This window comes from Stegostoma tigrinum, chromosome 38 (assembly GCF_030684315.1).
Source record: "Stegostoma tigrinum isolate sSteTig4 chromosome 38, sSteTig4.hap1, whole genome shotgun sequence".
Lineage (NCBI taxonomy): Eukaryota > Metazoa > Chordata > Chondrichthyes > Orectolobiformes > Stegostomatidae > Stegostoma > Stegostoma tigrinum.
Window position 1 is genome coordinate 20,273,557 of NC_081391.1, and position 15,371 is coordinate 20,288,927.

A 15,371-nucleotide genomic window follows, 5' to 3' on the forward strand; every position below is an offset into this window, starting at 1 on the left:
TTTTCTGTTTTGAACTTCATCTGCCACTTGCTTGCCGATTTCACTGATATCGGTGCCCTTTTGAGGTTCTACACCATGGTCCTCACTCGAAGTTACTTATCATGTACAAACTCTGAAATTGCATCCTTTATACCAGGATATAAGTCATTACTTTACTTTTGTAAAGCCTGGCTCCTCCCCATAACCCGTGGAACTCCACTACAAGCCATCCCCCTCGTCCAAAGAGCATCCATTAGCATCACTTATGTTTCCAGTAACGCAGCCAACTCCATATCCCTGTCACTGCGCTGCCATTGATTACAGGGGCTTGAACATTGTGTGGCACTGTATTATATGTCTTTAGGAAGCCCACGTAGACCACACGAACAACAGCCCTCTCGCCTATCTCCTCAAAATACTTGTGCTAGATAGCTAAAAGTGATTTTCCTTTTGAGGAGATCTGGCATGGATCTCAAAAAAGATTCATATTCATCCATGTAACTATTATGCAATTTTCTACTCATCTCCATTACTTCCTGTCTTCCACTCCCCAACATCACTCATGGAAATGACAGGCATCTACTCCTTCACTTATCCCATTTGGAAACTGAATGAAAAGCTGATGCAAAAGGACAATGCATCTAGAAGTTGTTGCCTCTTCTCAGTGTTCATAATTTATTGCAGCTACTAATTTCCAATTTCAAAACAATTTCTCACACAGATTTAAAAGATCCACTCCCCATACAAGTCCCCTAACCTGCCATTTCCACATACATGCTGTACGTGTTGCTGGGCTTCTATTCAAGCAGAGCTTCACAATGTTGGAGCTGTAAGAGTTTGCAAATAGGACCTCTCCTCAGCAATTTCTGTACCCTGTTCCCCTACTGAGAGCTTCACTTCAGACAAACAAGAGGTAAAGAAGTGACCCAAACAATGATTGGCTGCTGTGTATATAAAGCTATTGGGAGGCATGAAAGGGTAGGAGGAGATAAGTAGTAGTTGAGGGGGGAAGAGGTGGTGGGGTACAGTGTTGAAGAAGAAAGGCAGAAAAGCTTGGAATCCAACTCTGCCTCCTTTTATTATTCATCTGCTAAACCTCAGTCCCCAAAAAAGCAGAACAAATCCACAAGCTGCAGCTGGGAGGTTGGGGCAGCCCTTGCCGTCTGCAAACTTAGAAAGAGTTCACTTGACCCTTGCTGCTGTTGGAAGAAGGGCAGATGAGGACAGAGGAAGCACCTAGTGTCTAAAGTCATCCAGAGAGGAAAGTCATGTCACTAAGTGGTACACACCTGGAAGGCTAATGTAACACTAAAAAGGAAAGGGGAAACACCTCATTTACAAGTTTGCCATGAAAAATGTATGTTCCATATGTACATAAAATTTATGCTACCTTTGGAGGAAGATATCGAAGTGAGTGAAATTTCTATTGTGGATTTTTTCAGTCAAGTTTCCTGGTTAGCTGTTGGTAATTTAGTTAGCTTAAAAAACAAAGATCCAAAATCCAGTTCCACAAAGACTTGTATTTCCATTTGGAATGGCAGACAGAAAAAGGCAAAGTGGTCATCAGAATTAGGTCAGGAATGGATAAATTTCTTCCATAACCCCATTCAGCTGAGTGTGAGCTTGTCAAACAGGTACTCTCCCATGCCATTGTCAGGGGCTCCCAGTCTCTTCAGGTTGGTGATGTGATCTCCCAGCTTCTTGATCATCTTCACTTGCTCATCCAAGTAGTGCCTCTCCAGGAAGTCACACAGCTGGAACAGTCAGGTGCAGAGCTGGTTAGTGTGGAGGGGAACTGACAATTGGAATTTAAAGTGCCTTCCCCTCCCCCAACTGATTCAGGCAAGTCGTGGTACAAACACTTCTAGCTGAAGAGAAGTGAAATTTACTAAGTGGCAAGTCACTATTTTTAAATTGCACAAATTAAGCTTCAGATCCATGGAGTAACCACTTGCTCTTGGAAGGGGTGGGGTGAGGAAGAATTGTTTGAAGCCAATTTTTCATTCATGTCCTAAAGCCACAGCCCCAAGCCCAGTGATTTTTGAAAATGCAGGAGGAGCACACATTCTCCATTTCTGTCTGAACAGCTCTACATATGGGGCTTCCAATTGTTTTTGTTCAGGGTCAGCATAAAAAGAACCAAGCTAAAAGCAAAGCAAACATTCCCTTGACAGTTCAGCAAGCCAGATTTTTCCTTATCAGCAAGAAAACTCACTTTAACACAGGGTCTAATGTCTGGAGAGACTGTACACTCGAACAAGATGAGACCCCATGGTGTTAGGGTAGGACATGAAAGAGAAGACCGTCACCTATCATTTAGCCGCCGTCCAGATAAAGGGAACGTTCAGGATGTCAACTTAGCTGTCATGTGACCCTCGGGACAGATGGTTTGTTTTAAGGGAAACAGTCAAGCCTGCACTCAGCACAGAATGGAAAGGAGACCTCTCTAAAAGAGAGGATTCTATGGAGTGAGAGCTGAAGGCATGAGGGAACCCATGGAATTCCTGGCTGCAGAGGGTTGTTGGGGGTCAGGTAATTCAAGCATAAAGGCTGAGAACGTTAAATTCAGAAATCCTTCACTTTCCAGCCTTATCCCCTTGAATGACGAGGAGGATTCAGATCAACCATGATCGGAATGGCTAAAGAAACTTGATGGGCTGAGTGGCCTACTTAAAGTGAAGGGTAGGTGAAGCAGCATTCTCAGGTAAAAGAGATTGATGTAAAGGCTGAACAGCCAAGTAGGGGAGATAGAAGTACACTCAGTCATTTTAACAAAATGTCCATCACATGGGTGAAACAGGTAGAAAAGAACTCACATGAGGGTCCGTGTGAACAGAGGCTAGTTTGTGCAGATCCAGCAGACTCTGGTTCACATCCTTCTCCATCTGCAGAGCTCTCTGCATTGCCTCCAGACCATTGCCCCACTCATCCTGCCCTGGCTTCTGGAGGGTAGCGAAAAAGGAGATGCTTCACCCATGTGAATAATGAAGTGCAATACAGTGAGATGAGACTGCAACTAGGAACTAGTGCGCCATATAGCATTACACCAGCTGAATTCAAGCATCAAATCCATGTCTAGTTCAGGTAGCTGTAACGTAGGCGGCTTCACCAACCTTGATGTCCTGCAGGAGGACTCGACCTCCACGTTTATTCTGGAATGCCATCAGTCTCTCAGCGTGTTCCCTTTCCTCATGGGACTGCTCCTTGACGAACTCAGCAAAGTGATGCAGGGCAACGTCATCCCGGTCAAAGTAAGAGAACTGTGGGGAGAAGATGAGAATGCAACAGAATCAGGCAAGCTCCAGATCTCATGCAGTGAGAAATGCCACAGAGCCTGTATGGCTTATTTTCAGCTTCAATAAGCTTGTGTACAAATGGCCTAGACAAGGGAAGAACAGGTTGAGGCAGTAGAGTTCAGAACTAGAGATCATAATTTATCAAAGTGAAGGTCATTTTTTTGATGACCTTTGGTGAGAAGCTTGGATTTTGATCCTGCATTGTCTTCTCCAACTGTGACTGCCATTTGAGTGTAGGGGAAAGGTGGCACAACCCCTCAGAAGGGAGGGAATTGGCATGGGAGCTAGCATTGCAACTTGCACCAAACACCTCAGTAGCCATTACTTCCCAGATCTCATGAGAAGGAACACAACCCCAACCCCCATGCTAGAAACAAGAATTTTATCCTCAACCCAAGTGAGGTCAGAGACCCGGTCACCAAAAGCCCTTAGTCACTGAATGCCAGTTGAGACAAAAATCCATTGACTTCAGTAACATCAGCATCATGGATGATGAAGTGCAAAGCTGGATGAACACAGCAGGCCAAGCAGAATCTCAGGAGCACAAAAGCTGATGTTTCAGGCCTAGACCCTTCATCAGGGCCCAAGATGTCAGCTGTGGAGCACCCAAGATGCTGCTTGGCCTGCTGTGTTCATCCAGCTTCACACTTCATCACCTTGGATTCTCCAGCATCTGCAGTTCCCATTATCTCTGACTATCATGGATGAACCTAGCATGAAGGCCAACACAATAGGAATATGCTCATTTAGATACAGGTAGAAAAGGGCTCAGTTAGTTTCACTAATGAAACACCCAATTAGCTTTAAAATCAATTCTAAGAAAGTTTGTTCAGGTTTATGCATTATGAAAGTCATCCACAGGAAAACATAAGGAATCTTGGATTTAGTTCCAACATAAACCACTTCAGAATAAAACCAATGTTACAGAATATAAAGCAAATCAGTTAACAAGGCAACCAAGAATCCTTAAATCACTCAAGTGGATGAGTTTGAAAGAAAGAGGCAAAACATTCAAGAGCTAATTTGTTGACTTAACATATAGTTTTAAAAAGTTAACTGAAACACATGGGGCATCAACATGACTGACATATTGCCCAGCCCAGACAACCTCAGTGGGGCAGAGTGGAATGACAGGCAGGAAAAAAAAAAAATTGACCTTCAAAATCACTAGGCTCACCATGGAGAGATAAACATAGGAGGAATAGAGCTCCAGGTTGATCTGCTTGTTAACAGCATCCTCACAGTCCTTGTAGTAGTTCTGACACACTTGGGAGGCCATCTTCACTATTCCTGCTCACTTTCACCTGGGCAACTCCAGAACTAAGCCTCTCAGCCACAAGCTCTTGTATTTAACCTCCTGGAACATCCTGCACTCAACCAGGGAATGACATCACCAATGATGATTGACAATCCCTGATAGCCAATCAGGCATCTCCATGAGTGCAGGAGCCAATGAAGGGCATGGGGTGGAATGAGATCCCCAGAGCCAATCAGAGCTTTGGAACTGAGGCATATTTGGAACATTCAGTGATTGTCGCTGACGAACAGGAGGTGGATGTTCTGCCCTGTCCTGCCACCCAATTGTGTCAAGCCTGGTCTGTTGCTTCCTTACGCTCTTCCTACATTGGTCCTGTGTTCCTGTCACACCATGAACGAACAAACATCCAACTGTCTCACATCTGAGCAGTTTATTTGTTCCCAATATTTCTGGGAAAAAGATTGCAGAGTTCTGAATCCTTTTCCTGAGGAAATGATTCCTGGCACCTGCCCTGGATGGCCACAGCATAATGATGGCATTGTACTCCTTGGTCACGCTAAAATAATTTCTCTCCCTCTGGCTCCTCAAACCCGATTGTTATTTTCCAAACTTCAATTGTAGTCAGCCCTAAATCTTCATTACCCAAGTGAATGCAAGTACACTCTTTGCAAATTGTCCTCACAATTTAAGCCTGTTAGTCCTGGGATCGTTCTGGTGAATGCACACTGTAGCGCGACGATGGTGTTGTTGCTGTGCTAGTCACAGAGAGGCTCGGATTAACACCACGAGGGCAATAAGTGCTGACCTTAGTCAGCAATGCCCTCGTCCCATGAATGAACTGAAGAAAACTATCATTGATTGCCTTGGAAATCAATCTGGTTCACTGATATCTTTCAGGGAAGGAAATGGACTCCACGGCCTGTATATGACTACAGACCCACAGCAATATCACTGACTCCTAACTTGCGTCTGAGATGGTCAGAAACCTTTTAATTCAAGGGCAGTGAGAGAGGAGCGACGGGGCTTGGTCTTGCCAGTGACATTCTCCTCCATGAAATCATTTCAAAAACACTTGCTCCAAGGCCGATATATCAGAACTGAATACTGTTCTCCAGGTGGGGTTCACCCTACACTTTCCACCAGTGTAGCACAACCTTTCTGGTGGCTCGGTGATTAGTACTACTGCCCCGGAGCGCCGCAGACCTGGGTTCAATCCCATCTTCGAGTGGCCGTTTGTGCATTCTCCCTGGGGCTGTGTGGGTCCCCTTCAGAAGCTCTGGGTTCTTCCCACAGTCTAAAGACGTGCACAACAGGTGGACTGGCCGTGCTATGTTGCCTTTAGCAAGCAGGCTAGGTGGGTTAGCCATGGGGAAATGTGGGGTTAGAAGGATGGGGTGGGCCTGGGTGCAATGCTCGTCAGAGGATCAGTGTGGGCTGAATGGCCTAGTTCCACACTGTAGGGATTCACTGATTTATATTCCAGCTCCACTGCCTTGCAATGAACATTAAAATGCAATTAGCATTTTAAAAACATCTCATTTACTCTCTACAAGTTGTTAATAATTTCTGCACGCAGATCCCCAAACACACTCTGCGCCTATTTAGCTCCTCGCACTACACTATTTCAGAACACACTGATGTGTGTGTCTTGGTCTGAAGTACTCTTCCTCAGATTAAATTCTACTGGTCAATATTGTCTATTTGCTTTATTAGTGCCATCTGGTTCTGTGTGGCAGAGGCAGGTTTATTATTGGCAGTGTTCAAGAGGCACTGGGTAATTAAACAGGAACAACTTGCCAGTTTATAGGGAAAGGCAGAAGATTCACAGAAAGGGTAAAGTGCTCAGAGACCGAGTGCAAATGAGACAGTCTGATGGGCCGTCTTCTACAGTATGATAATGCTGTTGCGCTTCCATCAGGATGAGCTGGCTCACCTCCTCGGGAAACATGAAGACAACCAATGTGAATGAATTAACTACCACTAGATCAAGGGCAGACTTTGAGACAAACCAAGACATCAGTTGTTGGTAAAGTGTTGGAAAATGTTCCAAGAGATAGGATTTATAATCATCTAGAAAAGAATAATTTGATCAGGGATAGTCAGCACGGTTTTGTGAAGGGTAGGTCGTGCCTCACAATCCTTATTGCGTTCTTTGAGAAGATGACCAAACACATAGATGAGAGTAAACCGGTTGATGTGGTGTATATGGTTTTCAGCAATGCTTTCGATAAGGTTCCCCACATTAGGCTATTTACAAAATGCGGAGGAATGGAATTGTGGGAGATATAGCAGTTTGGATCGGAAATTGGCTTGCTGAAAGAAGACAGGGTGGTGGTTGATGGGAAATGTTCATCCTGGAGACCAGTTACTAGTGGTGTACCACAAGGGTCGGTGTTGGGTCCACTGCTGTTTGTCATTTTTATAAACGGCCTGGATGAGGGCGTAGATGGATGGGTTAGTAAATTTGCAGACGACACTAAGGTCGTTGGAGTTGTGGATAGTGACAAAGGATGTTGTAGGTTATAGAGACATAGATAGGTAAGCTGCAGAGCTGGGCTGAGAGGTGGCAAATGGAGTTTAATGCGGACAAGCGTGAGGTGATGCACTTTGGTAGAAGCAACCGGAATGCAAAGTACTGGGCTAATGGTAACATTCTTGGTAGTGTAGATGAGCAGAGAGATCTCGGTGTCCATGTACACAGATCCTTGAAAGTTGCCACCCAGGTTGACAAGAAGGCATACAGTGTTTTAGCTTTTATTAATAGAGGGATCGAGTTCCGGAACCAAGAGGTTATGCTGCAGCTGTACAAAACTCTGGTGCGGCCGCACTTTGAGTATTGCATACAGTTCTGGTCACTGCATTATAAGAAAGATGTGGAAGCTTTGGAAAGGGTGCAGAGGAGATTTACTAGGATGTTGCCTGGTATGGAAGGAAGGTCTTACGAGGAAAGGCTGAGGGACTTGAGGCTGTTTTCGTTAGAGAGAAGCAGGTTGAGAGGTGACTTAACTGAGACATAAGATAATCAGAGGGTTAGATAGGGTGGATAGCGAGAGCCTTTTTCCTAGGATGGTGACAGCGAGCATGAGGGGGCATAGCTTTAAATTGAGGGGTGAAAGATATAGGACAGATGTCAGAGGTAGTTTCTTTACTCAGAGAGTAGTAAGGGTATGGAACGCTTTGCCTGCAACGGAAGTAGATTCGCCAACTTTAAGTACATTTAAGTCGTTGTTTGACAAGCATATGGACGTACATGGAATAGTGTAGGTTAGATGGGCTTCAGATTGGTATGACATGTCGGCACAACAGAGGGCCAAAGGGCCTGTACTGTGCCATAATTTTCTATGTTCTATAAACATCTATCCCACGAGCTCCAGATTTAACCAGGAGCTGAAAAAAAAAAACCAAACCCCATCCTCTCCAAGTCTGCTATTAGAAGGTCAGAGTAGAAGCTGATATCTTTTTATATCAGCTCACTAAAGCCTTAATTTAGGGAGGGTGGGGGTCTTAGCCTTTCTAAAAGAGAAATGACTTGCTGCCTGCCAGATGTAGTGTAAGGGAAGTCAGGTACTGAGCAAAAAAAACCCTAAATAGATGCTTCAAATGTGGGAAGCCTCTGAACATCTATGGGATGAGTCAAGCTTTCCTCAAAAAGTAAATAGACACCACAAGAGTGCTATTGACCTCTGGCTTTGAGAGATGATTTCAATATTTTATCAGTACTGCTGCAACATTTTGCTGAAGATAAACTTGGTTGCTCGTACTGCTGCAAACAAGGGGCAATTGCCCCATATATAGCCAAATGCTTGTCCACTCACTGACTCCAAGTATCTTTGGACATTCATCCCTGTTGACATTATCCAGCTGGTCCAAGGAATTGGACCAAAGTCAGCAAACCATATCCAAGTTGTTGGGAATGGACAAAATCCTTGGGAGATATTGGATAGGCTTTGGGCTGCAGAATTACAGAAAGCTAGACAGCTTTGGTTCAATGATTTTTATTTCATATTCCAGTACAAGCAAAAGAGAATGCAAGGACCAAGTGATTGTAAAATCCCACTCAGCTGAGTGTGAGCCTGTCAAACAGGTACTCTCCCATGCCATTGTCAGGGGCTCCTAGTCTCTTCAGGTTGGTGATGTGATCTCCCAGCTTCTTGATCATCTTCACTTGCTCATCCAAGTAGTGCCTCTCCAGGAAGTCACACAGCTGGAGAAAGAATAGAAATGTATAGCTCACTGAGCAGAAAGCATCTTTGTACTTCAAATGCTCAGTGCAATGTGAATAGGTACATTTAACCTAAAGGATCAATGCCTTATCACCTTTAGACCAAAAAAAAGTGAAGTGCTCACATGAGGGTCCATGTGGCCAGAGGCGAGTTTATGCAGATCCAGCAGACTCTGGGTCACATCCTTCTCCATCTGCAGAGCTCTCTGCATTGCCTCCAGACCATTGCCCCACTCATCCTGCTCTGGCTTCTGGAAGAAGGGTTTTGTTAGTCAGAAGCTGCTTATGGGCGTTTGTACTAGAACTGAAGGCTGTGCCTTTTATGGCTAAAAACACTTGTTCGAGGTGTCGTAGAGATTGTTCTATTCAAAAGTTGATGGTGGCAGAGAGGGGGAATAACCTGCCACATTCGGAATCAAAGCACACAAGGCACATGTGATGTTAGTGCTGGGAGCTTAAGAGGCTGATGTGGTGTTTGAAGTCAGTCACTCCCCCATCCAGATGGGGAATTGCTGGTGTCAGTGTGTGAATTACTAGACTATTGTACTTCCTAGTCAGTCCCAGCTGCAAATAAGGGAATGCCACACAACATGTTGCATTCCCCTAAGTGACTCCAGCCCAGATGTTTCCAATGGAAAATCGTTTAAGACCACCAGGATGATAGTGAAAAATCACTCGTCACTACAGCCCAATGAAGGGTCAAATTCCTTTGCTATTTGAGCATTTTAGAATTCAATTAAGTTCTTAAACACCACCCTAACCATGTGGATGAAAACCTTGGTTAAAAACCAAGCAGGTGTCCTAAAACCATGAATTTAAGTCAAGTACATGTCATACAGAGGAGTGCTCATCTCAATCAATTGTTTCTGATCACTCCACAAGCTCCATTGGATGAAAAAGCTATCAAAAACATTTCAGCCCATGCACTTGAATAAGTGCAGAATCAAAGATGCAGGATATCTAAAACACACAGGCTTCTGTCAAAGTAAACCCTCAAGCTTTCCCCTTTTAAGTTAAAAGGGGGTTAAAAGTCCAACCTTGATGTCCTGCAGGAGGACTTGGCCTCCATGTTTATTCTGGAATGCAAGTCAGTCTCGCAGCATGTTCCCGTTCCTCATGGGACTGCTCCTTGAAGAACTGAGCAAAGTGATGCAGGGCAACATCATCCCGGTCAAAGTAAGAGAACTGTGGAGGGAAGGATTGGACAGAATTCAATTAAAGCAGACCCAGACATTCTAAGAGCCAAGGGCTTGGTTACTCATTCTCTACCTGGCTTCAAGTTAGAGACTTGGAATTCTAGTCAAATATATTGGCCTCAGCTAGTTTGAAATCTAGTCATGTCTGACCACATGCAAACCCCATCCTTGTTTGGGGGATCATGTTAAGAAACAGTAGATGTTAACAGTCCAGAGACAGCAGTAACTTTTTGCTTAGCATTCCACTGACTTTACTTAATGCCACAAAGACTTGCTTCCCTCACTAGTCAGGGAAGGGGTGCAGAAGAACCATCTGAACAGCCTAACATTACTAATCCACATGAAGAGTCAGTGTCAGTTCAGGTAAGGAAGATCTAGTCAGTTTTGGGGGCAGTGAAAACAAGATTGATCAGCTAGTTTCTCACCCCAATACAGCCTCAACATTCAGTTTTACCATTAAAGTAAGGAATTAGATTGCTTCTATGGAGTAGAATAATTCTTGTTGTCCAACCCACAGATTTGGCCATTTTAAAAGAACATGACAGTCACAAATGAGACAACAGACTTGTATCTCAAAATTTAATTTGGCACAGGAGGCAGAGGTTAGAATTAAATCTTAACTAACAGGTCACTAACACCAGAACTATTTACACAGCATACAGTGAATTAGTAATAACTTGGAAAAAGTACCCAAAAGATACAGCACTCACCATGGAGAGGTAAACATAGGAGGAATAGAGCTCCAGGTTGATCTGCTTGTTAACAGCATCCTCACAGTCCTTGTGGTAGCTCTAACACACTTGGGAAGCCATCTTCACACCTACTTACAAAAAGCAAACCCAAACAACAGCCTAACCCCACCTCCCACCATTTCTAGTATTTATGTGAATGGGAATCTGCATTCCAACAGGAAGTTATCACCAATAGTGCTTGGCTATTAGGGATTTCCAATCAGCAGGCTCCCATGAATACAGGCATTAATTAGGGAGAGGTGCTGGGGGGAGCTATGTACAAAGCAGAGCCAATCGGAGCAGTGGGAAACCAGCAGGTTTCAACAGTTTGGGCCATGGGAACAGGAGGAGACCATTCAGCCCCTCAAACCTATTTCAGTATTTAATTAGATCTTGGCTGGTCTGCTTCTCAGTTCCATATAAACTACCTTCTTCCATAAAGCGGAATCATAGAATCCCATCACAAATTCACCAAAGATCCTCAGATTGCACCTTCCAAGCAGATGACCATTTCCATCCAGACAGACAAGGGCAGCAGACACGTGAGACCACCACCAACTTCAAGCTCCCCTCCGAGCCACTCACCATCCCGACTTGGAAATATGTTGGCGTGCCTTCAGTGTCTCTGGGTGGAAATCCTGGAATTCCCTCTGTACGGCCATCGGGGTCGACATGGACTGCTGCGGTTCATGAAGGCAGCTGAACCCCACCTTCTCAAGGGGAATCTAGCAATGTACAACAAATGCTGGCCCAACCCATGACTGCCCTTGTCCCGCAAGTGAATACTCAAAAAAATTACAGTGCCGTAGGAGGCCATTTGGCCAATTGTGCTGCACCAGATCCATTGTGCTCATCTCTTGCCATGTCCCTGCACATCACCACGATCCCAAAAGAAAACCCAATGCTCTCTTCAAAGCTTCAATTGTATGTGCCCTCCCCACGTCTCCAGGCAGCACATTGCGCATACTCTCCACATTCTGTGTAAAAATGTTTTTTTTTCTCACTTCACCCTTGCTTTGTTTGCACATCACTTTAACTATCCCCTCACGTATCTACTTTTTAAAATTTGTTGACGGGTTGAGGGCATTGCTGACTAGGCAGCATTTATTGCCCATCCCTAATTGCCCAGAGGGCAGTTAAGGGTCAACCACATTGCTGTGGGTTTGGAGTCTCATGTTGGCCATTTGGCAGTTTGGTAAATGGCGGTTTTTTTCCCTAAAGGACATTAGAGGACCAGATGGATTTTTCCAGCAATTGACAATGGACTCATGGTCATCGTTAGATTCTTAAACTCCAGATATTTATTGAAATCAAATTCCACCATTTACCATGGTGGGATTTGAACCAGGGTCCGCAGAACATGATCTGGGTCTCTAGATTAACAGTCCACAATCATACCACGGGGCCATCGCCAAGTAGAAAATAAATGGGTTACTTAACAACAGCCAAGAATCTTGGATTTGAATGTTCAATTTATTCCCAAGGTTTTGGCAGAGCAGGGTTTAGATTTCCAGCATTGTGTGTGTGAGGAGCACCGTCCCTAATGGATGAGCTCGAACCTTTAGGTTATGCTGCTGTCTACACCGACTTCCTCTTGTCCGAAAATATCACACCCGAGAACATCGTTTTTCTCTCGTTGACTCTATCAAATCAATTAATCAGCTTCAAATCTTAATAATAATTCTTCCTTGTTCTTCTACACTCACAGGAACTTGAGGTTTTAAAAAATGTTGTTTTGGGATGTTGGCATCACTGGCGGGGTGTGTATTTATTGCCCATCCCTAGTTTCCTCTTGAGAAGGTGGTGGTGAGTTGCCTTTGTGAACAGTTGCAATGTCCATCTGGTGCAGATAGACTCAGATTGCCCCTAAGGAGAGAATTCCAGAAATCTGACTGATTTAACACTGCAGTGACACTGAAGGGACGGTAATATATTTCCAAGCCAGGATGGTGGATGGCTTGGAGGGGAACCTGCAGGGGGTGGTGTTCCCACGTATCTACTGCCCTTGTCTGAGCAGATGGAAGTGGATGTGGCTTTGGAAGGAGCTGTCAAAATACCTGAATTTCATCTTCAATGCAAATTGCCTTCATTGTTTAACCCTTTCGACCTGTTGTCATCCTGTGCTGCATTCCCTCACAGACTCATAGATCGAGACCTGAATACAGTATCATAGATATGCACTCACTGGCATTTAATAAATGGTAGCAGAACTGTCCGATCAATAACATGGGGGCATCATTTTAAGGTGAAGAGCAGTAGGTTTAGAGGGGATTTGCCAAAAACATTTTTCACCCAGATGGTGTGATGGGAATCTGGAATGCACTGTGTGGGAGGGTAGTAGAGATGGGAAACATCACAACTTTTGAAACGTACATGGATGGGCACTTGAAGTGTCATTACACTCAAGGCTATAGGTGAAGTGCTAGAAAGTGAGATGAGTGTAGACAGGTCAGCACAGACCTGATGTCTATGGCCCGAATGTCGATCTCTTTGTAATCCAGACAATTCTGTGCCTGTCCACCAGCTCTTGCAATTTCTGCAGATGGATCCCATAACCTTATGGTCACCACCAATTCTGTTCCCCGAATGTCACAGTTTAGCTAATTTCTCTTTCTTGTTCCGAAGTGCATGGCCTCACTCTTCCTCACATTGAGGCCTGCCTGCTGTTGTTTGCTCATTCATTTCAACAATGGCTTGTTGCAAACTTTCAGGTCCCATCCACACCATCCACTTTGTCGCTTAACTTTGTTTTGTCAGGAAATTTGGACATATATCTCTCGAGTCCTTCATCTACGTCAATCTGTCAATGTGAAACTGAAGCCCAAGTGGAGATCCCTGGGAGTGAGAGTCAAATTTTGTCAATCAAAGTTGGCAGCCATTCTGTCAGCCACCTTCCCCCTTCCCAATTCCCACCCCATGTCCAACAGTAACTTCCTATTGTACGCGCATGCATTTTTCCTAATTATGTCATGGATACTCGTCATTGTTGGAATTGATTTTAGTTGCTTTGACTGTTCTCAAACTGATAGCATCAGTCCTCCAGGTCAGAGCTCCCCAATTCACCTTAGGGTTTGACGAGTTTGTAAATGAATATTTCTCCCTGTACATGATGTCGAATTAAATGACATCTGAAGGTTTGAAGCATCTCTCATCTGGTCCAGAAGAGGTCAGGGACACTGACACTGATCACAGCAGTTGAGGATATTACCCTGCACGAGATAGCCTGCAGCAAATCTGCAAATCAACCAGTCCCACTGGGAAAACAGAGATAATGGGAACTGCAGATGCTGGAGAATCCAGGATAACAAAGTGTGGAGCTGGATGAACACAGCAGGCCCAGCAACATCTCAGGAGCACAACACTGGGGGAAACAGACAGGATGCCTCTATCGGAATCCTATCACTCCCATTGCTGTTAAGTTTCATGTAAAGCTTTATCCGATCAAGCTCAGGAGCTCTATCATCCATTCCTTCTTCTGTAAGGAAGTTGTCTGTTGGATTTCTCTCAGATTTGAGAAAAAAAATATGAAAAGCAGTATTAATCTCAGGACGAGAATCAATTCTTTTGGTATTTCCTGACACCAGAAAATATAGTCCTTTCAATTTAGAGTGCAGGAAATTGTTGAACAAATTGCAGCACGAGAATCTATGTCCAGTACCAGATTTAAGTCCTGCTTGATAATGTCTCACTTCTGCACCCCTGCCCTCCTCAGGACTGACTCTGAGCACTGCAGTATATGGAAAATGACTATTCAGTTAGTTTGCGACATCCAGGGTAAGCACCAGGATTCCTTACTCATTTAATTGCATGCTTGTGACAAAAAAAAATGGGAGCCAGCGTCCACGTGGCGGACTCCCAGTGCAATGGCCACCTACCTCTGTACAACAGAGACTCTATCACTGGTGTGTCTCGCAAGCCAGCCGGCAAGCAGGCTGTTGTTTGGATAATGAGTGCTTTCCTGAAGTTTGGCAGTGGGCACTGTTGTTTGTCATAAACTCAGCTGTGTTAGCTGTTAATTGCCAGTGCCGAGGGCAGAAAGTAAAAGGAAGCATCAGCCCACCCACTATTAAACTTGGGGAAAAAAAAAAAGAAGAGTTTTCTAACCACGTGCCAGCAGAATGTATTTCACATGTGCACCAACTACATTGCTGAGATACTCGAGTCACACGTAGGCCAGATCAGGTAATGGTAGCAGATTTCACTCCTCAAGAAAGATGAGTCAAACAGAAGAATGGTAGATATGCAAAACTGTCAGATAGTAAACTGCCCTGATACACCGGCTGTCTCTTTAGGTCTTTAAGGATTCTGCAAGCTCTCAGCTCACATTTGGAAGAAAGTTGAGCACTGGCTGCCAAACCTCAGTAAAGTAAGGAACTGCAAAAGCATGTTTAAGAGAAGTGTTGTGTAGTGACAGCATCGCTAGACCAGGGTGGTCAGATTTGAGCCCCACCTGAGAGGTGATTAACATCCAAAAATGAATTGATTAGCAGAGGGTTCAACTGTGTCAAAAGGTGACAGAAGCACCTGCCATACAACCTAGATATGATGGATCTGAACAAAAATCAGTTATTCAATTTCACTAAAAGTGTTTCTTCATTATGGAGATTTTATTTTCCAATTCAACAAGGGTAGATAAAGTTTCTAAAAGACTAATCCATTGACAGCACTGATGGGATTCTAAAATCCCAC

The 15,371-nt window shown here is 44.3% G+C and overlaps 1 protein-coding gene across 1 annotated transcript; it reads right to left on the minus strand.

Moving 5' to 3' along the window:
- Positions 1-1,586: 1,586 nt before the first annotated feature.
- Positions 1,587-4,554, minus strand: LOC132206526 (ferritin, heavy subunit-like). The gene is made up of 4 exons (XM_059640716.1): positions 4,453-4,554; positions 3,093-3,239; positions 2,796-2,921; positions 1,587-1,733 (listed from the first exon to the last, which is right to left on the minus strand). The coding sequence occupies exons 1-4, from the start codon at positions 4,552-4,554 to the stop codon at positions 1,587-1,589; spliced, it is 522 nt and encodes a 173-aa protein (XP_059496699.1).
- Positions 4,555-15,371: the final 10,817 nt, after the last annotated feature.